The 23,111-nt window shown below is 39.6% G+C and overlaps 2 protein-coding genes across 11 annotated transcripts in view; one reads left to right on the forward strand and one right to left on the reverse strand.

The window, feature by feature from the left end:
• Nucleotides 1-6,556, reverse strand: part of pou6f2 (POU class 6 homeobox 2) — a 75,885-nt gene extending 69,329 nt beyond the window's left edge. For 4 of the 7 annotated variants that reach the window (XM_077554984.1, XM_077554983.1, XM_077554989.1 and 1 more), the window contains exon 1: nucleotides 2,817-2,912. In XM_077554984.1, coding sequence (XP_077411110.1) covers nucleotides 2,817-2,853 — 37 coding nt within the window. In that variant the 5' untranslated portion in view covers nucleotides 2,854-2,912. Of the gene's footprint in view, nucleotides 1-890; nucleotides 1,114-2,816; nucleotides 2,913-5,597; nucleotides 5,782-6,486 lie in introns of those variants that run through there. The other 3 variants (XM_077554985.1, XM_077554987.1, XM_077554988.1) reach the window with 3 other exon arrangements.
• A 35-nt stretch (nucleotides 6,557-6,591) lies between these two features.
• On the forward strand, nucleotides 6,592-23,074 carry vps41 (VPS41 subunit of HOPS complex). 4 transcript variants are annotated; one of them, XM_077554808.1, is made up of 27 exons: nucleotides 6,592-6,798; nucleotides 7,070-7,108; nucleotides 9,879-10,001; nucleotides 11,294-11,371; nucleotides 11,994-12,068; nucleotides 12,628-12,690; nucleotides 13,541-13,606; nucleotides 15,046-15,165; nucleotides 15,240-15,386; nucleotides 15,452-15,518; nucleotides 16,337-16,434; nucleotides 16,492-16,621; nucleotides 17,614-17,848; nucleotides 18,469-18,550; nucleotides 18,629-18,721; nucleotides 18,789-18,916; nucleotides 19,852-19,996; nucleotides 20,094-20,135; nucleotides 20,203-20,253; nucleotides 20,339-20,476; nucleotides 21,305-21,359; nucleotides 21,640-21,780; nucleotides 21,863-21,999; nucleotides 22,278-22,377; nucleotides 22,513-22,557; nucleotides 22,723-22,802; nucleotides 22,876-23,074. In XM_077554808.1, the coding sequence occupies exons 1-27, from the start codon at nucleotides 6,778-6,780 to the stop codon at nucleotides 22,954-22,956; spliced, it is 2,580 nt and encodes an 859-aa protein (XP_077410934.1). In that variant the 5' UTR covers nucleotides 6,592-6,777; the 3' UTR covers nucleotides 22,957-23,074. The 4 variants fall into 4 exon arrangements, with proteins under 4 accessions (XP_077410934.1, XP_077410935.1, XP_077410936.1 ...); XM_077554809.1 differs by having other exon boundaries at nucleotides 16,337-16,431; XM_077554810.1 differs by having other exon boundaries at nucleotides 9,894-10,001.
• Nucleotides 23,075-23,111: the final 37 nt, after the last annotated feature.

The raw sequence follows: 23,111 nt of genomic DNA on the forward strand, positions 1-23,111 counted from the left end.
AAATCTTTGGAATTCAGTCTCTCAATATTCTAAATATTCGTTAATTTCTGTCATCCGCCATGACAGCAGATTGACTATCTTTATGTTGAGTCAAAATATTTGCTAATATTGCGTTCATTTGAGTAAAAGGCCAACATTTATTTGACAAATTTCAGACCAAACCAGTTACTGTAACACAATCGATTTATGTTTGTAAATTTTCTGGTCTGTCAACTTTGAAATATTGCTTATGTCTTCTAAATTCGAAAATTAAGAAAATACGGAGGAGGATAGGGCCAGCGAAGAGGAGAAAAAAAAGGTTGGCAGAATTCGGACTTTCCCCACAATTCATAGCTCTATGTCACAAAGTCGGAATTCTGACTTTAAAGTCTGAGAATAAAGTGAGAATCCTGCAAACGCCTTTTTCCCCTCTTCACTAGCCCTAATCCTCTTGTTCGAATTTTTTTTTAAATCAGAAAAAACAACAACAATTAATTGATTTTTAAAATAACCAGACAGTATCTTACATCGACAAAGTAATGGCGTAAGTAGATGCAGTAAGTGGAAAATCCGTATACATGTCATGATATCCATATAACCGATAAAAGGAAATTAGCAGAATCGCTGGTTCATTAAAACAAAGTAACGTCAACAAATGACATCACTATCGGCCTCTATTGCCATGGATAATATCAGCAATAAAAATCTGCATGTTGTATTTCGCCATCGTATCGCAATAATCCACATATGGGGGAATCAAAAATATGACAGAAGGAACATTTGGTTCACTAAAACAAAGTAACAACAACCGGCTCCATGAGCAACAACGATAATGACAAGGTGATATTTTGTCCCCTAAATGCAGCGCCACATCTCGCAATGAAGCCAAATCCAATAAAGTGCACCCTTACCTAAATGAAGCTCCACAAAAAAAAAATATATATATATATATATTACAAAAAGGAAGCTTTTCAGAGACTCCAAAAGTTGAAATGAGTCAAATGTGAGGGGGCATGTCGGCAGCCCAACGACCCGCTACGACCCGCTCGCTAGCCAACCAGCGGAAGGCGCGTCCTGAAGCACGTGAACGGCCAGCGGAGCTTTCACGCTGAGGTGGCTTCCCAAAGACGAGCGGCGGGGATGTCGCTGCTGCCGCCGCCGCCTCCTCCTCCTTCCTCCCTCCCTCTCTCCCTCCCTCCCTCCATCGCGCACTGCCCACCCTCACTCTATCTGTCTCTTCCGCCTTGTGTCTGGCCAGCCGAGAGTTCCTCAGACAGTGTTCACCCCACCTCGGGCTCCGAGACGCAGACGAGGAGCAGCGGGGCCGCGCTCCGCTTCCTTATTTAGCAATCAACCTAAATATGTCTGAGCAAAGGGCAGGTGACCGGCGTCTGTGCGCCAGCACAAAGGGAAGAAGGAAGGAAGGAAGAAAGGAAGGATGTAAGGAAGGAAGGATGCAAGGTGGGAACTAAGGTTGTGCGATACCACTTTTTTCAGACCAATACCAGTATGAGTAGTCAACGCTTTTGTAGTCACATATAGACTGATACCACTCGTACTATTGATACATAACATTTTCAAAAGAAAAAAAAAAAAGACAGATCATTTTAAAGAATGACGTATGGCGTATATATCCCAAAAAAAGCATTTTGATCATTTCATGCAATTTTAGGATCAAACTGATTTAGCGAAAACCCACGTATAATTTGACGTCAATTAAAATATTGATGCATGAAAAAAAAATGCTGATATACATTGTGGAGTTTCAAATGTTAATGTTAAAGATGTATTATTTTTTTTACATTATGCGTGCGCCACCAATGCCCAGCGCCCAGTATTTCAAACATAATCCACCTGATCCAGTTTTGGGACTGAAGTTTTGAAATACCCAACACAAACTCGAATCTGGATTCAAGGCCGGATTAGATTTTCCAAATCTGGATTTAAATTTTCAAGATTACATTTGGTTTGAAATTGCCAATTTTGGATCACATCTCCATTTAATATAATCCACCAAATTTAATCCTGACCAATTAATCAGCTGCCAATTATAATTGGATGATCAAACATCGGCCAAAACAAATCGGCTAATTGGACCAAATGGCCAATTATTTTCCCCTAAAAATGTTATCATTGAAGAAAACTGAAGTTTCCGACATTGTGAAAGTACCCTGAATGCATAATTTTGCTTGCGTAGCATTAGCAACTAGCATGTATCGTATGTTATTCTGGTTATTTTGTTGTCCCTAAAATGTTTAATGACACCCCAGTTGGAATTAACTGTAAAACTAAACACACAACGTTAAGTATTACATCCACTGTATATTTAAATACAAAACATGCTTCATTTTTAAAACATCGCTAGCCTAGCGCTAATGCTAAAAGTGAAGGGAAGATCCCATTCAAATGCTAACAGGAAGTTAGCATCGACTTTGGGAATGTTTTTCCATCAAATAACAAATAATTCGCATACATATGCTGTGGGAACACAATTTTATGCATTAAATATATATCTTAAAATTATCTGCAGATTAATTGGTAATCTGTATCGCCCAAAAAATGTATATCGGACGAGCCCTAGTTAGCTTAGTTAATAATGTAGCATCCTTCTTCTTAATGCATTGCAGAGGTATTGGATCTGGACTCTGTAATGTGTCAAGTGACTTGGACTTAGACTAGGGTGCAAAAAAAAAAAGAATCTGGACATCCTTAATAGATTGCTTTGATGACAGAGAATTATCCCCTTGTCTTTAATGGAATTACTCCAAGAGGGTGAATTAATAAACAGCTAAATCATTCATTCAATTAACGCAGATGCTGAGTGATATATAGCCCACCTACAGCACCCCCACCCGAAACCATCATCATCATCATCCGCAGCCTCGGAAGCCGGAGGAAGATTAGAGTCCTGATCTCATTCCCGGCACTTGTTTGGAGTCTGTCAGGAAGAGGAATGCCGGCATTAGGGAGCAAGCGCCACACACTTGTGATATGATGAAATAAGGAGGAAAGGGGAAAGGAAAAAAGGAGAAAAAAAGACAGAGGGATGGACAGGGAGAACGCCGCTCTTCTCCAAAGTGTCACCGGCTTGTTTATTCTATTTTTCATCATAGCTGCTGGGGCAAAGATTCACATTTTTTTTAAATTCTTTTTTTTTTGTTGCCCTCAACACACACAAATACACACTTCCCAGCAAGAAAAAAAAAAAAGCAACACTGCTCTCATTTTAAAGGTGTTGCAAACCCCGCATGCCCCAGTGAAAATTACATTGTGAAATTTCAGGGCTGCTCCCCGCTGTCCCTCGCAGCCTTCAAGCAGCCAACAGACTGTGAAGAATAAATAATAAAAAGCTATTGATTATTTTGATGACTGCAAGATTCAATTAGGTATTAATTTTGCCCTCCAGTGGACCTATCAAGGTGAGGGGGGCAGGGGAACGAGGTTACTCGGCGGTGGGGGCGGCGGGGAGGGGGGGGGGGTTGCGCGCAGAAAGGAAAATGTGCTTTGATGGCCCACATTTGATTTAAGTGCACTCCAAAAATCAAACGCGACACAAAGTGTGACGACTAGTGACATTGTTACCAGACACGCCAGTATTGAGCAGCCGCCGCAGCTGCAACTCTTTCTATTGATTAACATTTTCATAGATGATCATGTGTCACGTCAAAAAAAGAAGGGGCCCGGTGTGGTGACAAGCGCATTAAAAAAAAGGGGGGGGGGGGGGGTATCAACCACCCTCACGCGCAAGTGGGAGGCTGTTGATCAAACTATCAATATGGCTACATGTTAGATCATTATGAAATACTAATGGCAATATTTCATACATAATATTATCTTTAGTGATAAAGTATCAATACAGCAGCCTACTGTTGATTTTGCATTTTATTGTATTGTTATGATACAGTATTTATACACTAGCGCTCAATATTGATTTTGCAACGATTGATTTTCTGAGTCAAATGTCAATATTGCAATGAGTTGTATCACAATCTCTAATAAGAGTTTTGATCTACACGTATCAAATATCTGATCAATACCTCTAATAATGATGTAATAATGGACTGCATTGATGCAAAATGTTAATTTATTCAGGATCTTGTTTACATATATTTTGACAAAAGGGAAGTTTTTCAACAGGAAATGCTAATTATCTCTAAAGAGGAGTTATTTTTATAATAATAATAATAATAATCTAAAATGTGTCTTTGAAAGACATTATTGTAATTCGCTTTCAGTATACGTTAAATCAATTCCATGTAGGCTACGATTCAATTAAATTTTGATTCCTTATGTTGTGATTCAATTTGATTTGATATTGATTTAAGTAAGTTGATATACATACATACATACATACACAGTAAATGATGACAGTTTTTAGAGATTTATTTTCTTGCCCGTGTGTACATATGGTACGTCACCTCACAATTTTGAGCAATAAAATATCAGAATTTAATCATAACAATTAATAACAAAAAATGATGAATTGCAAACTTAAATAATGTTGAGTTCTTTTTGATTATAATGAAAATAAAATATGTCTGGCACAGTTGACAAAATCCCCTACTTTGTCTATTTTCTGTGTCCCAGAATAACAAAAGAACCCACATTGACATGAAATCATGTGCAAACTGCAAAGCGCCCCCTACTGGTCAGGAGGTGAATTGATTCAGAGAATCTGCTGAATGGAAATTGAATTGGGGGAATCATTGCGATTAATCGATTAATCAATATTTTCAGCCACCTCAGGAAAAAAAAAAAAATGTAAATTAGATTCTTGTGGTTTCTTTTTAAGCCGTTATCTACCAGCCCCAAAATGGCAACTAAAGCTAAGGCTCCTTTTTCCCCCCAGAAGCATCAGTTGATGTGGTGAAGAACGAAGTTGATATTTTTCCTTCCATCACACTCATTAAAACGATCAACAGTTTGCCAAATGGCCCCCCTACACGCAGCCCCACTCTTTCCCTCTCCAGCAAAACGCTCCCTGGTGGATGATTGGAGGGCGAGTGCAGGCTGAGTGTTATCAAAGCAGTGTATTAAAAGGAGCTCTTTGAAGCTCAATCGGCACCGGCAGGTCCGGAACAGGGAGCAGCCTCTGATTGGTCAGGTGAATCTTTATTTTATTTTATTTTTTGTTAGATCGATCGACTGTGCTGACATTCTGGAGCATCAAAGCTTTCAGTGCCCTAATCTGACTCCTCCTATGAGGGGCAAGGGTTGTTTTTCTGCTTTTATTTTTCCCTATGAAAAATACCGCATGAAGTGGAGCTTGGACACTGCATTTATCAAGCTATAAATAATGTAAACGTCTACAGAGAATGGCATGCTGTACAGCGGGCACTGCGCCGGAGTGACACTACAGAGGACTCGCTGCCACTCAAAAGCTTGTGGCGCCGTCCCCGGAGACCTCCGCCATGCGTACGGAAAGGTGTGAAAATCTGATTTCCCAAAAAGGGATTGGTAATTCTCTCTGAGGGTGGAAGCCTCAATCAATAAATCATTGCTAAGTAGATTGTAAAATCCCCCTCTTGGTATCAGTGCATTAGGATTCTCCTGAGGATGGACGAAGGGGGGAAAATGGCAGCGTGAGACAATCTCAATAAAAAGAAGGCAAATCATACCGATGCCATTCGCTCGGACGTTGGCGAGCAGCCGTCAGCGCCGAGAAGGAGCTCCCCGAGAGGCGATGAAAGGCTGCGGAATGCATTTGGGGCCCCCTTCCGAGTTCTGGCAACCAACCATATGAATGGTAGAGGGCCAAATACGGCGTGGCAGTGTTTGAAGAAGTCCTTCCACCAGGCTACGCTAGAAAGACACAAAAAACTTTCAATCCATAACACAAGGCTGAATAATTAATCAATTTTATTGGTTAAATAGAGTTAATTGCCATGACGATTTCCCCCCATCCAAATCGTTTTGGAGGACTTAACAAAAAACAAAATGGACCCTGATAGAAAAATGGCTCCACAAAAGACTCAGTGTCGCCTGATAGTAAAAATATTTCTTCACACCACAAATATAGACAATTTAAAAGTAAATAATACTTAAATATTTATTTGCACTTTACAATATTTTAACAAGCTTGATATGACGGAAACAAAATATTTCAATCACTCTTTCATACTATATATACATACACATTATTGACTAATCCATTAACTTATATCAATATTTGTTGGTAATTAAGGGCAAAAATTGGCCACAAAACAGGCCACCTCGTGTAGTGGTTATCATTCTATCGTGTCAATAAATGAAGACGACCATAACCAGTGTAGAAACAACAAAAACACAATGTAATAGTGCCAGTGCGTGTAATATACCTCACATTGTTGATTTACTGGAAAACAAGGCCCACTCTTACCTGTTTGTGACGCAGTTAAATTTGTTATGCTTATCTTCATCGTTTCATTAATTTTCTGCAATTTGGCTGGTGTCCAATTTAATATACTGTAGAGAAAACGAACTCTAATCATGTAATAATGCGACTAAAAACATATACTAAATACAAACCTTATTAACTGAAGAAATGTATGTCTCCGGAGTTGATTCCTTCTCGCCATTAATCACTGTAGCGTTCACCACCAAAAGAACTGCAATACCCACAATTCTCCGCGTCATTGTTTCTGTCATGTGATTCAAGTTAAAGACAGCAGCCGCAGTCTGTGGTGAACAAGAATCATTCTTGCTATGTCGTGAATATTTTTTGTCATGCCGGGAACATAACCGTGCTATCAGGGACATCTAAATTGGTTTCATGCCCGGGTAAAGTGTTTTTATTGTCGGATAAGACGCGGCGTAACGATGGCGGCAGTGGTAGAAGAGGTAAGTAAGACTAGCATGCTAACGTTAGCCTGCTAATGTTGTTAATGGTAACTCGCAAAAATTTACATTTTCTACAAGTATTTAAATGGAATAATAACAACAAATAGCATCTCCAATATGATTTCCAACAAAGGTGTAATGATGATTATGTAATGTTTATGAATTGTGCTATTAGACTAACATATGCACTAATCTGCATTTCAGTGTCTTGTACTGTGATGTGTAGTGACAATTAAATTGAATCTAATCTAATTTGTTTTTCCAAAAACAGGGCAGACAACCAAGCGAAGAATTTACAGATGAGTCAGAGGTAAGATGAATCATTACTGTACAACCATTGATCCTCCTGTATAGGATGAGTAGTTTTGCTCAGCGTACTGTTATTTCTGTACTGTCAACATCAATGTCAAGTGTGTGCACAGTTCCGTCAAGCCCTGCTAATGTTTAAGTCCAGTAAGACTCCACAATGCACATCCATCTAGAGGATCTTTTTCAGAAGTGTCAAAAAGACTCATTCACGCGGTGTACATGTTTTTACCACATCTCTCAGGACTACGTTCTACACCTGAGTCACGAGTAGACTACCGATAAATAAATTATAGTTTCATGTGTCGACTTGGCAGGAAAGGAGAACAAAGCCTGAACCAGAACAAAAGCGAAATGGGTGTGTTGTAACCATTCTTTCTTTTCTTTTTTCAGTTTTTTTTAACCATGTTTACATAATTCTTATTAAAAGAAGACCAAAAAAATGAAAACGTTAGATGTCTTCACATGAGCTTTTTATTATTATTTTTATTATTTTTTAAACAATTTCATGTTTATCAGTAGGGGCTGCTGTTTTGGTTAGCAACACGCATGACATGCAGCGCGATCACACGCCTGATTCTTCTGGAGTGCTAATCATCGTCAAAAGTCATCTTTATTTATATACGTAAGATTCAACACCTTAATTAATCAGAGACACTGTTTACTTGCCTCGCAAGGTGCTGCTGTTTTGGTTAGCAATGCACACAACAATGCAGAGCGACCACATGTCCCGAGTTCAGCGGAAGACAAAGTGTTGTTACCATAATTTGAATTGCGTGAAGCTATAATAGTGTGCAGAGAACTTGATGCTACAATTTAATCGCTCCGATTAATTATGTACCTCGCTAGATGCTGATGTTTTGGTTAGCATCAGATCATCAGTGTTGCTAGCGTCACGTCACGCACTCCTCTTCCTTGCAAAACGTGCAGGCCAGCAGCAAAGGCACATTTCAATGATGTTGCGTGAAATGCGTTTGAGGACATTTTCATTTTGTCATAAGGAAGCTTCATCCCCACGCATTTGCTCTTTTCATAAAACAAACTTAAAGTCTTCCGCCAGCACGAAGCAACACTTGTGGCCCGGCCCGGCGCGTCACGGGCGGAATATTACTCACAATCGGCTTTATAAGCGATGCTGCACAGTCTGTGGGGTACATCAACTCAAGACACTGTGTGCGCTCTTCTGTACCGCTGAGTTGAGGGGGGGGTTGAGGGTGACGGTAGGACAAGAGCGTGGAAAAAGTGTTATTTTCAAAAACAATCCTTTCCCAGTCAACAATGCCATATCAAGGCTATTTCCTGTGTATTACGGTGGTGAGAGCTTTGATGCGAGGGCATTTGTCACGGGCTTCGCCGCCGTATCAAACGAGAAAAAGCCAAACTGTATCCCCCCGCAGTGAAACTACCCACTTTCAAAGTTTTGCCATCTATCGCCGCCTCTGCCGCAGAGTCGACAATTTGCCTGTAAGTCACAGTTTTACAGTTCAAACCGAGGATAACGTCCCTCGACCGTTCACGTCGTGGTCGTTATTTTAATAGATTTCGAGGCCAATTGGTGTCATACCACTTTAAAGGAGACGTATTTTGTATTTGTCAACAATTTGTAACACATGAACTCACAGCGCTACCAAACTTAAAGATAATGAATAGATGGGCAACAAATAATCGATTAATCAACTACTAATATATTATCAGATCAATCGACAACTATTTTGACAACCAATTGATTGTTAAGAGACCCATCCATCCATCCATTTTCTTGGCCGCTTTTTCCTCACAAGGGTCGCGGGGGTGCTGGAGCCTATCCCAGCTGGCTTCAGGCAGTAGGCGGGGTACACCCTGAACTGGTTGCCAGCCAATCGCAGGGCACACAGAGACGAACAACCACACTCACATTCACACCTAGGGACAATTTGGAGTGTTCAATTAACCTGCCATGCATGTTTTTGGAATGTGGGAGGAAACCGGAGTACCCGGTGAAAACCCACGCAAGCACGGGGAGAACATGCAAACTCCACCCAGGAAGGCCGAAGCCCGGACTCGATCTCACGTCCTCTGCACTGGGAGGCGGACGTGCTAACCAGTCAGCCACCGTGCTGCCATTGTTAAGAGACATTTTTCAATTAAAAATGGTATAAATCTTCAGACAGCAAATATTTCTGAAGTCCTCCTTGAAGGCAGACTATCTTTATGTTGAATAAAGATAAGACATTTGTAAACATCTGCTGTCACTTTGGAAAACAATAATTCACGTTTTTGCCTATTTTCCACAGAATATTGTGTTCTATTGCTATAAAAACATGGAACCTACCAAAAGAAAGATTAAAGTCTCTTCTTTCATCAGGAAAAAAAAAGTATATTTTGATCTCTCTCAATTAGCATTAGAATATAGCTAAGGTTCATCATTATTCATAAATCTGTTTAATACAGTGGGGAAAACAGCTTTTGGTCGATCTCTTATACTCTGTTGCCACCTGCTGACCTTTGCTTCAACTGTTTTGTGCATCAAAGCCTTCTGTATGCTATAGCGTATAAAAAATAAACATAAACATATAAATACGTTTTTGGGACCATAGTAATATTTAAAATAGAACATATTTATACGTTTTTGGGAGCAAATGAGTTAAAGTCACATTCATTCAGTCACAGTCCAGATACTGCAGGACTTTAGAGCGTGAGGATGGCAAAACCCCAGATATGAATTTCGTGTTCAGGACTTTGCTTGTAATGAATGCAGTTTGAAGGATTGTGGAATGTGGCCAATCATCTGGCAGCTCTTTGTCACTCAGGAGGAGGAGAGCGAGGAGGAGCCCAAGTTGAAATATGAGCGCCTCTCCAATGGCGTGACGGAAATCCTCCAGAGCGACGCAGCCAGCTGTATGACCGTCCACGACAAGGTAGCGAGCGGGTCACGCCTCGCAAGGGCCTTTGCCTCTCACGTTGCTCGAGAGTGCGCCCGGTGAGGCCGTTCTTTTCTCACCTCCGCGCACAAGGAGATGCGCCACACGCAATTGTCGTACCCCCTTTTCATTCCCACTGGGCGCCAGTTGTCATCGCTCGCCTGCCGCCAGGGCGTTCTTCTTTAAGATGGCAAATCATCACGACAGTTGAAGTTGGAGTTTGTTTGTTTGTTATTAAACAATTGAACCCGTTTTCCAGTTTCACGATTGGCTCCAGATCAGGGAGAGGGCATTTAAAAAAAATTGTCAACAAATTTTAAAGCAAAATTTTTAAATTGTCTTGCATTTTCTTACAGTTTTGATTTTTATTATTTTTAATCATTTAAATAATATACTGTATTACATTTGTACAGTTATTTTTAATGATTCACTCTGATAACTTTTACGTTTTTATTTATCTTCTTGACTTTGACAACTCGAGACCTTAACTTCTAGTCACATTGTGCAACGGGTCGGACCCCCCCGCTCGGTCACAGCCGCCCGCGTCGCCCCACCAGAAATTCTCGCCGTGAACGCGCGCATGTGTTCTCATATTTTAAGCGTCTGAATGGGGATTTCCGTTTGAACAATCCGCCCCGTCCCGATAAATCCCTTTTAAAAGTCGCTGCGCCTCACGAGCCTCCAACCTTATTTATTTATTTATTTTATTTTATTTGCTGCTTATTTTATTTGTGAAGATTGCAGGGGGCTCTGTGTGACACGCTCAGCTGTGCCTGTAAATATAAGCATTTCATTATAGGCTGCACTCAAGCATGCTGCTGGGCCACATGCCGCCGAAGAGCTGTGTGTGTGTGTGGGGGGGGGGGGGGGGGGGGGGATTAGGCTTGGGTGCAAGAACACACACTTACAGCCACATTTTTTATCCCCCCAGTGGACACACACACACACACACACTGCATGAAAACCAGACAAATGCTTGCATATAATAGCTGTGTGCTTAGCTTAGTTTAGCAGCAAGAGGGTGACGAGAAGTCAGACGTACAGTGCATTTATTATGCTGAAGCCTTTTAATTTAAGAAGAAGAAATGCCATTTCACACTGCCTGACTTAATAAAGAGCAATGGCAATTTCACACTTTTGCTCACAAGCTTACCCAGTCCGCACCCATACTCTTTTTTTCTTTTTTTTTTAATCCCCTTCACCTACACACAGACACATTTTCATTTTATAATTCAAAATTTCTCTTGTTGAATTCATACTTATTTCTTCTTATTATTTTTTTTTTTCAGTTTCTTGCTCTGGGGACACATTTTGGAAAGGTTTTCCTGTTGGACATCCAAGGAAATGTCACCCAGAAGTTTGAAATTGTGAGTAGGAGCCACATTTTGCTGATTATATGCTGAAATCGTAATAATAATAATAATTTTAAAAAAAATTGTATTAAATTGTATTGTATGTTTATTTTTTGTTTATTATTTATTATTATTATTATACATTTTATTTGTAAAGCACTTTACATTTGAAATCAAACCTCAAAGTGCTACAGTGGGTACAACATAAAACAACATAAAACCAATATATTAAAAAGCAGCAAACAGTAAAACCAATAAAAAAAACACTGTACATAACATAAAAAATCATAAAAGTCACAGTTATTATTATTATTATTATTATATTACTAATTATTTTATTAATTATTATTGTTATTATTATCTTATTTAAAAAAATCTGTAAATCAGTGTATGTACAGTATTTAGATGAGAGGTGCAACAGTTAGTGAATCAAGCACTAATCAAATATTATATTAATCGACAACTTTTTTCGATAATTAATTGAATTATAACATTAAACCGTGCTATTGCTCTCATTAAAACCACAAGACAATTTTATTGATTCATTTTTGGTTTAGAACGGATTGATGTCATTTCCATTCATTTCAGTGTGAAAATGTGATTTGAGATCCAGCCATGTTTTTTTCTGTGCCCGTAGAGTTCGGTGAAGATCAACCAGATCAGCCTGGACGAGAGCGGCGAGCACGTGGGCATCTGCTCCGAGGATGGCAAGGTCGGACATCTTCCATCTTACTGAGCACGCAAGCGGCACATTGCGCTTTTCCATCGCCACCTTTTATCTGCCGCCAAACTTTATGCTAATACCGCCGGACTGAAATATTGAGCAGGTTTAACGGCGCCAGTTAACCTGCTGTTTAATCTCTGGAAACGGTCTTCTGGCTGATGGTTATCGTCATCAAGAGTTTGCCAGTCAAGATGCGATCACACTTGATGTCAGGGGGCTCTTCTAATCCCTACAAATCTAACTTAATCCTTAATTGACGCCGAGATGCCATCAGGATCTGGTGTTATTTCCCCCCCAGATGGCTGCGATGCACTAATGGCAACTCAGCGGCCCTCTTACAGCACACAAGAGTCCAAGATTAGCAAACTTGTAAAGCCCGCAGGGTTTTTCCCCCGGAATCAAGGTGTGCACTAATTGGCGACCTGGTGGAACAAATCAAAGTCGGGTTTTCTGCAGTTTTTTTTCCCCGAAGGTCCGGGCTAGTTGCAGAGGCGGCAATTAAAGAGGGGGTGTTGAGTTATTCACCTTTGTTGCTGCTTTTTTCCAGGTGCAAGTGTTTGGCCTCTACACAAGAGAAGGCTTCCACGAGAACTTTGATTGTCCCATAAAAGTAAGTAACAGACGCCCTTTGTGGGCGGACATTGGATTGCAATCAAAATTCCCTTTCATCCAAATGCTACAAATGCTATCTGGCCTCTGATGTCTCATGACAACTATAATAAAGGGAAATCTGCGATATCTAGGAACAATTTTATAGCATATGTGGCACTTAAAAAAAAAAAAAAAGGCTCATTCAAACCCCCAAAACATTTAAAAACGTTACTTTGTCCTTCTTTTTATGGGGGGGTTGGTCAGTCAAAATCCAGTAAAAAAGCCAGGAGCAAAGGGGGTTGCTTCAGTGAAAATGGCTGCCAGTGAATGAGTTAAACATACGTAATACAAAAACATTGAATTAAACAAATATAATGTATTGAGAGAGTGCAAAAGCACAAAAATATTGTACAAAATGTGTTACAATGTGCCGATCCTTTTATATGTTTACGGTAAGCAAATCCCATTTTTTCTCAAACTAACAAATTTACAGACAGTTATCACTTTCTGTAGGCTTAAAAAGCAGGATTAAAGAGTGCCAGATCTTCTGCTCCTCCCACCTTCCAGCCTGGTTGCTTCCCTTAAACAAGAACAAATGTAATAAATTATATTAACTGAAAATATTAAATAATTACTAATTACTGTAAAGCAAATTTAAAGAATACTAACACTAGATGGGGGTGGTATTGGTATCAACCACAAAAGTCTTCAAAAGTAGATACAAACTCCATATTTCATTTTTTTCCATTTCCTGTTGTCCATATAGCAATATTTTTTATTCATAGGGTTTATTTCCCTAACTGGAATATTGCAAAACATCAATCCCATTTCACTTTCCCAAATCCTAACGGTGTCATCTGTCCTGCTAGGTGGTGGCGTTACACCCCCAATTCTCCAGATCCAACTACAAGCAGTTTGTCACCGGCGGCAACAAGGTAGGTTTGAATAGGATTTTGAACACCTCCTTTACCATTTCACTTTTTATTTATTTTTTTGACGCTCTATTCTCAAATCCATCATTCGTGGTCCATCTTAGCTACGGCTAAAGAAGATGATCTTTTTTTGTCTGTCTGCTGTGGAAAAAAACAAGCAGCAAAAAAAAAACAAGGCAACATCTGCCTCTTTGGAGTGCTCTTGGGAGAGCGGCCCATTTTCACAAAGTGCTGTCCAATAATGCGAGACATTTCCGCGCAAGAGAAGGGATCATTATCGAGATGCCACATACTGTACAGGGCCAGCTTGACTTGAGAGTTTTTGCTTTGTGTTGCAAGCCAAAATTTGAGTTACAAGCGAGCTTGCCACTCGAGTCAGGCGAAAAATAAATGGAGCTTTTAGGGTAATGTGATGCCCTGGCATGTGGGCAAGGAGAGCCATAGTCCTTGGTGCATTTTCATATTGAACAAGACAAACAGTCAGCCTTTCAATTCTCTCTTAGCTCTTTCATTGTTTTACAGAGTACAGAGCTATTTTCTCGAAGCAAAAAAATGTTGGAACTGGAACGGATTAATGTAATTTCAGTTCATTTCAATGAGGAAAATTGATTTGGTGTGCAAGTAAATTTTCATGGAACAAATTAAACATGTAAGTAACGACACCACTGTAGTTCAAAGATCTTTCGAGCAGGCGTACCTAATATTGTGGCCGCTGAGTATATGTAATAATGCCATGGATTATTTTTAGATCAAGCGCACTGACATTTATACAACAAGCAACGTTTCTTTGCCGTCATTGTTCGGCTGCCGCTTTGCCATTTTCTTTGAATCGCCGCCCATTCCTCTCGCTGAAGGCCTCGGCGAGGCGCCTGCCACGGAAATCAATGCGCCTCGACGGGAGACGTGTCCCGTTCCCAAGAAAAATTCAATGTTTGCTTCCGCCGTTCTTTTGTCACGCCGACTCTTGGTGGGCCCAAGCGTTTCCTAGTCGCTGATATCGTGCAGCTTTTGGATCTTTACAGTATGTGTGGATACAATTTTTAAGAAAGAATTAGCTAAAATGATCAGTTGCTAACGTGCTAACAGTTGCTATGCTAACATAGAGCAAGATAGCAACCTGAACAGGGTTATTATAATTAGTATTTATTTTGTTTTGAGTTTTTTTTTTTAATTTAGTTAGTTTTAATTAGTTCTCAGGGTGGTTCTATTAGTTTTTTTTGGTATTCTAAATATCTCCCATGCTGAAACATTCATGCTTATTTTTCACTTATTGTACACTTTATGAAATATTCATAGTTAAATGTTCCCCTGCAGGAAGAATCGCCTTCCATCTGCCTCCCTCCCTCACCAATCTACTGTTCATGCACTGCCCTCTATTGGTTGCACGGCGCCACTGCGCCACATTCTGCATTTCAAACTTTTCTTTTGGCCTTTCCTTGAAGCTTCTCTTGTACGAGCGCAACTGGATGAACCGCTGGAAGACGGCCGTCCTGCACGAAGGCGAGGGCACCATCACCAACGTCCAGTGGCGGAGCAACCTCATCGCTTGGGCCAACAACGTGGTACGCATCCCTACTGTCGTGGAACCTTGGGTCATTACGCAGGCCTGAGACTTGACGCCGTTTGTTCGGGTTAGGGCGTGAAAATCTACGACATCAGCACAAAGCAGCGAATCACCAACGTGCTGCGCGACAACGTCAGCCTGAGACCCGACATGTACCCGTGCAGTCTGTGTTGGAAAGACAACACCACCCTCATCGTGGGCTGGGGAACCTCCATCAAGGTTTGACATTTCAAGTTGATTTTAGCAAGCAACTTTTGTGCTGTTTTGACATCTTCCTTTTGTAGATTTGTGTCGTGAAGGAGCGACATCCGACAGAAATGAGGGACCTGCCTAGTCGGTATGTGGAAATAGGTATGGAAAACTTCTGCCATTTAGTCATATGTAAGGCATTAAATGTTTTCTTTTTAGGAAAGTGCAATATCAGTCAGACAGCAATCAGTTGACTATTAGTAACTGTAATGGTACGTTGTAATCACGGGTGTGTACTTTTTTTTAAAATACATGTGTAATCCTCTCGTCACGTTTTAAATGTTTTCTTTTTAGGAAAGTGTGACATCATTCAGACAACAATCAATAGATTGTTGGTAGGACTGTAATGATCATAATCCCTGTTTGGAATCTGGATGCTCAGTTGAAATATTTATTTAAACAGCCAACAAAATCAAAACAATAAATAATCAATAATTCATTATTATTAATTATTATAATAATTATTATTAATTATTATAAGAATTATTATAAATTAATTAAATAGTAATAATAAGTAATAAAGAACAATACATTTATCATTAACATGCTCAAAAAAGAGTAGGAAGAAGTAAAAGACTTGTAATAAATAATATAAATAGCGTAAGACGCACAATAAGATTTTTTTTTAAGTTTCAATATTTTCTTTTTGGAAAATGCAAAATCAACAGTCAATCAATCATATGCCAATTAAACTATTAGTGGGGGTGTACACCATAATCATAAAAATAAAATAAAATGCATATATAATCATATATGCAGATTTTTTTTGTTTTGTTAGAAAAGTGCAACACCAATAGGAAATTACCAATTTAAACAACTGCAACAGTAACAGTTTAACTAGTTTGAGTTCGTACAGTTGCTCTTCCCGTCCACCGTTCTTATAATCGCATTTTGAAAGGAATCCCGTTTGTGCTTGGCAGTTTCCGCCTTCGAGACGGAGTTCTTCATCAGCGGGCTGGCGCCGCTGGCAGATCAGCTGGTCACCTTGTTCTTTGTGAAGGAGAACCCTGGGCACGTGGTAAGGAAAACCCAAAAGAACTTTTGACCACATCGCTGACGTTTGTTTCGGGGACAGGACGAGGAGTTCCTGGCGCGGCCTCGTCTCGACATCATCCAGCCTCTGCCCGAGTCGTGCGAGGAGATCTCGTCGGACGCCCTGACCGTGCGCAACTACCAGGAGAACGAGTGTCGTGACTATCGCCTCGGTGAGACTGTCGTAACCATATCCCAACTCCCCCAGAAAGATTTGATCGGGTTCTTCGTGCCATTTCAGTTCAAGGCTACTCAAAAATTAAACAAAGAGGACTGCACATTATTTAAAATGTTTGCTAAGACAAGTGTGTGTAGCTTAATGCTAACATATGATGGAAAACGCCATTGACATGCTAGCGATTAGCGTTGATTGTCACCATTTTAGAACCAGGCATATGTTCTTTATCCTCTATGAAAATCACGAAGAGTACAGATTCATATTGAGTCTCTTAAAATAATAGCAGAAGTAATTTTTCTTCTTTGTGTCTGCATGACTGCATTAGACTGCCACCCAGTGGCCAAGGCAGGAACACCAAAAGACATAAACATTATGTTACGACTCTTTTTTTCAGTTTCTTTTTTCTCTTGTTTTTTTTCTTGTTTTTTTTCTCTTTTTCCCTTCCCCCCTTTTTTCTTCTTTTCTTTTTCTCTTTTCCTTTTATCTCCTTTTTTCTTCTTTCTGTTTCTCTGGGAAAAAAATAATAAAAATCAATTATTTTACTAGTATAGTTTCATAATGTGAAATATTACAGACGTCTATTTTTCCACAAAACACATTTGTTATGTTTTCAGGGGGATTTCCATTCATTTTAGTGGGCAAAGTTTCTTTTTTCTCTCTCCTTTTTTCTCTTTTACTTTTTTCTCTTTTACTTTTTTCTCTTCTTTTTTTCTGTTTCTCTGGGAAAAACGAGAGATAAAAAAATATATACAAATAAATTATGTTACTACTCAAATTTTATAATGTGCAGTAATACAGAGGTCTATTTTTCCACAAACACATTTGTTGTGTTTTCAATGGGCAAAGATGATTTGAGTGTTTTGAGTTTAATGACGCGAGGCCCCGGAAGGATTTTGACTCCTATCAGGAAAACGGCACCATTATTTTTCGGCGTGCTCTTTTCAAGCTTAGTTTTACAAACGTCCACTGATGTGTTGTGACGAGCAGAGCATTCTGAGGGCGAGTCGCTGTTCTACATCGTCAGCCCCAAGGACGTGGTGGTGGCCAAGGAGCGCGACCAGGACGACCACATCGACTGGCTGCTGGACAAGAAGAAGTACGAGGAAGCGCTGATGGCTGCTGAGATCAGCTTCAAAAACATCAAGAGGCACGACGTGCAGAAGATCGGCATGGCCTACATCAACCACCTGGTGGAGAAGGGCGACTACGACGGCGCCGCCAGGTTGCTCTTCATAATGCCGTCGGGCTTTTACCACAGGACGCTTCATTAGGTACATCTGCACGCTCAAGTGAGATCCCAGGAGGTGCTTTGGAGGATCCAAGCTAACTTTATTGACACGCCAAATGAAGGCGTCGTGGCTCGTGAGGGTTATTGCGCAAGATTACGTATTGCAGATGTGCCTAATGAAGGAGACACTGAGGATGTTTTTACCACCATAGCAACATTGCATTCAATATTTAGTCAGCTGAGTACTTTCTTACTTTTTTTTAATTACTTTTTTTTTTTACTTTTTTTCTTGTTTTTCTTGTTTTCATTGCTCTGTTTTCTTCTTTTTTTCATTTTACTTTATTCAATTTTTTTTATTTTTTGTGTGTGAGTGTTTTCCCCATGTTTTATTTTTCTTTATCTCTTTTCTCAAGTATTTAACATTCAATTTTCTTATTTTACTTTTTAAAATGCCCATTTTCATGTTCTCTTTCTTTTTTCAAATAACAATCTATATTTTATCAACAAGTTTGAACATTTCTAGCTTAAAAAAAAACAAATTTTTATGCATATAATGATGAAATTGGTGTCATCAATTTGTGCATATTGATCCTGTACGAAGTTTTCTCATGCAGGAAGTGCCAAAAGATTCTTGGTAAAAACATGGAACTGTGGGAAAACGAGGTGTGCAGATTCAAGACCATCGGACAACTGAAGGTCGGTTGTGATGAAGCGACGTCAAATGTTGATCATTTCACTTTTCGAGTCAACATTTTCACTTGTCTTCAACCGTAGGCCATCAGTCAGTATTTACCCCGAGGCGACCTGCGTCTTCGCCCGGCCATCTACGAAATGATCTTGCACGAATTCCTCAAAACGGACTACGAGGTACTTGACGTTCAATTGGCAAGTGTTGTGCATTTAAGGCCTTAAAGTTTGTTTGCTCCGGGCCCAGGGTTTCGCCACGCTGATCCGGGAGTGGCCGGGAGAGCTTTACAACAACATGGCCATTGTGCAGGCCGTCACCGACCACCTGAGCAAGAACCCCGTGAACGCCACCCTGCTCACCACACTGGCCGAGCTGTGAGTCGCCGTATTCGGACACTTTCCTGCACGCTTTTCAGTCTAATCGTTAGGCGAACCTGCATCATCGAAAGATGGCCCATACTGCAAATTAAATGTTTGAGAGAGAGAAAAAAAAAACAAATGTCTGCCTTTATGAACATGCTCACTTCAGACTAGGGTGGAAAAATGAATGGGAATTTATGACAATTCAATGTGATATTTTTACTAAGTTGGCATAAATATTGGGAATAAAATAGGCATTTCACGGAATAATTGCTAGATAAAATATTGGTGTTATTTAATCAATGAGATCCTTAATTTTCCTGTATATACTGTACAATTATAATGGAATAAAATGTTTTATAGTTGTATTTTTCTGCCATTTTTTGGGGGGGTTTAATTTTATCCCATTTTTTCTGTCTCTTACATTACAATTATTTTTCCTTCCCCCCTTTTTTTCCTAAAGTTTTTTTTTTATCTTTCTGTGCACTTTTTTTCTGTTCTTTTTTTTTTTCTTACATTGTTTTTTAAATATTTTTTTTATTTCCCTCATTTTTCTTGGTGCGCTTTCAAGAAATTCTGGGACTTTAAAGAAATTAAAAGGTATGAAATGGAAAGTTTGAAAATGTTCATTTTAACCAGGCAAATAAAAAATAAATGACTTGAGTAGTTGGACAAAAAATATTTGAGGGTGAAAACAATCATATTTAATCGAGTATGAATGTAATGTGCCCTCTTGTCAGTTATAATAAAACGAATGTTCATTTTTATTTGACTTTGGGATGTCAAATTTGATTTACAGGAGTTATTAGGGAAATTATATATTAGCCTAGGACAAATTGTATGCATTTATTCCCCATATATTTTTGTATCTCTTTGCTATTTTGGTGCCAACAATGAACTTGTGCAGCGAATGAAATGAAAGGATGAATGAACTCATCTTTTGCCTGCAGCTACACGTACGACCAGCGCTACGACCGCGCGCTAGAGATCTACCTGCGTCTGCGCCACAAAGACGTTTACCAGCTCATCCACAAGCACAACCTCTTCTCCTCCATCGAGGACAAGATCGTGCTCCTCATGGATTTTGACAAAGAGGTTTGACAGTTGACTTCCTTTCCTACGTCACCATGGCGACCGTCACCTCCAATTACCCCCCCCCCCCCATGTTTTGTGTGTGTGTGTGTGTGCGCAGAAAGCTGTGGACATGCTTCTGGACAATGAAGACAAAATATCAGTGAGTGTGCCATCAACTCCTTCGTTTGTAAAGATAATTATGATGCTCACTGTTTTTGTTGCTTTAGATTGACAGGGTGGTGGAGGAATTGGCAGACAGGCCCGAGCTTCTTCATGTGGTCCGTTGACATCTCTTTTCCTGTCGTTGAGTTTGCGCCAAATGTATTTGAACATTAATCCTGTTTACACCACTCGCATCTACAGTATCTCCACAAACTGTTCAAGCGGGACCACCACAAAGGCCAGAAGTACCACGAAAAACAGATCGGCCTGTACGCCGAATTTGACCGGCCCAATCTGCTGCCCTTCCTGAGGGACAGCACACACTGCCCGCTAGAGAAGGTACTCTTAATCCCTTGATGTCTATTGTCGCGAACCGTTACGTCAACTAAAGCGTCTTATTTAAATATTGTTAATTGATTTATTGTAAAAAAAAAATTATTAAAAAAATACATTTTATATACACATTTCTTTATTTTGTATAGGTTCGTCAGTCGAATAAAATGGTAACCGTGATTAATCACATGACTTCAATAGTTAACTCACGATTAATCGCAAATTTTATATATGTTCTAAATGTACAATAAAATGTGCAATAAAATATTTTCCTCCACGTCTTCATACTTTTGTTAACATAAAAGTGAAAAAAAATTAAACTAATAGAAATAGTCGCTGATACAGTAATATCATAATTATTCATAAAATTGAGTTGAAAGGATCTACTGTACTGTAAAAATCAAGTGTGATATTGATTTGTGTTGGTAATTTTTCTGCCACTAGATAGCATGATTGCATATGTAAGACATTGGTGACAGCTCAGTGCATTTTTTTCTTCATATTAAGAGCTATATAATCTTAAACATGAAGTAACTTGTGAAATTCTGCACATTTTTAAAATTGTCAAATACAACTTGACCCCAGTCTCCACAAATATATACATTATTATTACATTTATTACTGATAAATTTTGACGTGGACGCTGCGTTGCGACTGGAATTTCCCCAGTACAGCCTTCCCAAATAAGGGGCGGTCATTAATCGCGTTAAAAAAAAATTTGTGGCATTAAAGGAACTTTAAATTAACTCAAAATGGACGCACTAATTTTGACACCCCTAATTTTGTAACAATATTTTGAGTGCCCGCTGCTGATCTATCCTGTTCCTCTTGCAGGCTCTGGAAGTTTGCCAGCAGAGACATTTTGTGGAGGAGACCGTCTTCCTGCTCAGTAATGATAAATCATGGAAATAATTTGACCTCATCCGGGCTAGGGTCGATCAGAGCCATATATAGAGAGAGTTTGGCCAACTCGGTTTTCAGCGGGGTAACAAAATGGCGTCCATGTGACCAGCAGTTGACCAATCACGCTGTGATTAGTCATGCTGTGATTGGTCAACTGCTGGTCGCATGACAAATGGACGCTATCTTGTTACCCTGCTTGAAACCGATTTGGCCAAACTCTCTCTATATACGGCTCTGGAGTCGATTTAACACGAGCGCCTCCGCAGGCCGGATGGGGAACTGCAGACGGGCGCTGCAGATGATCATGAAGGAGCTGGAGGATGTGGACAAGGCCATCGAGTTCGCCAAGGAGCAGGACGACGCTGAGCTGTGGGAGGATCTCATCACCTACTCCATCGACAAGCCGCGTGAGGAGCCCGACGATCGTCTTTGACGCGGCCAGCTTGGCGAATTTCACGCCTTTCGCTTTCTTCCGTTTTGCATCTTCAGCGTTCATTACGGGCCTGCTGAACAACATCGGCACGCACGTGGATCCCATTCTGCTGATCCATCGCATCAAGGAGGGCATGGAGATCCCCAATCTCAGGGATTCCCTCGTCAAGATTCTCCACGACTATAACTTGCAGGTTCATGCTCACGTTCGCTAGTTGCATTTATTTGCAATAAAGCTTTCATGTTTTGATTAGAAGACAGTTACAATGATCTTTTTTGGTTAGTGTAAAGTGACAAGTTAATATAAATAAATAAATAATGTATTTAATCCTATAAAAAATATATATATTTTATTATATTTTTTTTTTTTATATGCTCCAATATAGAATATTTTATTCATTTTATATGAATAAAAGATTCTATATGGTGAAAAAACTCACATCAGCATGCTACCCTTCTTCCTCATCAACAGATTATGCTTCGCGAAGGATGTAAGAAGATTCTGGTGGCCGATTCGCTGTCGCTGCTACAGAAGATGCATCGCACTCAAAGCAGAGGCATCTTTGTGGACGGTTGGTGAACTTTTTTTTCCTGGCAAATATCAGAATTGGCATCTGCCTCACAAAAAAATTAATAAATAATTAGTCGGGTCCTAGTATTTTCATATTGATACTCATATTAATACTTTTGTGGGCTTTTCTTTGCAGAGGAGAGTATTTGTGAATCGTGCCATGTGACGATTTTACCCTCAGGTATGTCACACTAAAACCTTTTTAATTTCTAGTTTACAATAAGTAGATAAACAAAAGTCTACACATCCATATTCAAAGCATTTCAACACCGCAAATAAAGTTCAGATGTTCATCTTGGCATTTTATCCGGGGTGTGTAGACTTATTATATCATTCTGTGTTTCAGACATGGCCAAAGCTTTCAGCGTGGTGGTGTTCCACTGCAGACACATGTTTCATAAGGAATGTTTACCCTCCACTGGAACGGTTAGAAATATTAAGATCATAATTATCTAGCACAAAGTGACTTTTTGCCTAATTTTTTATTTTATTTTTGCAGACTCCTGGAGTGCAGTTTTGCAACATCTGCAGCGCGAAGAGGCGTGGGCCAGGAAGCAGCATCCTGGAGATAAAAAAATAACTTATTAAACAAATGCAACAAACAACAAAATGCAATTGAAATCTGTGTACCTGTTCTACATGTTGCTAATGTGATTTGCCAGCTGAGAAGTAATCAAATAAAACCTAATAAAAATTGGTGTTATTGTTTGTTATTGAAAATTATGTACAGCATCA

The sequence above is a fragment of the Vanacampus margaritifer genome, chromosome 20 (assembly GCF_051991255.1).
Source record: "Vanacampus margaritifer isolate UIUO_Vmar chromosome 20, RoL_Vmar_1.0, whole genome shotgun sequence".
Lineage (NCBI taxonomy): Eukaryota > Metazoa > Chordata > Actinopteri > Syngnathiformes > Syngnathidae > Vanacampus > Vanacampus margaritifer.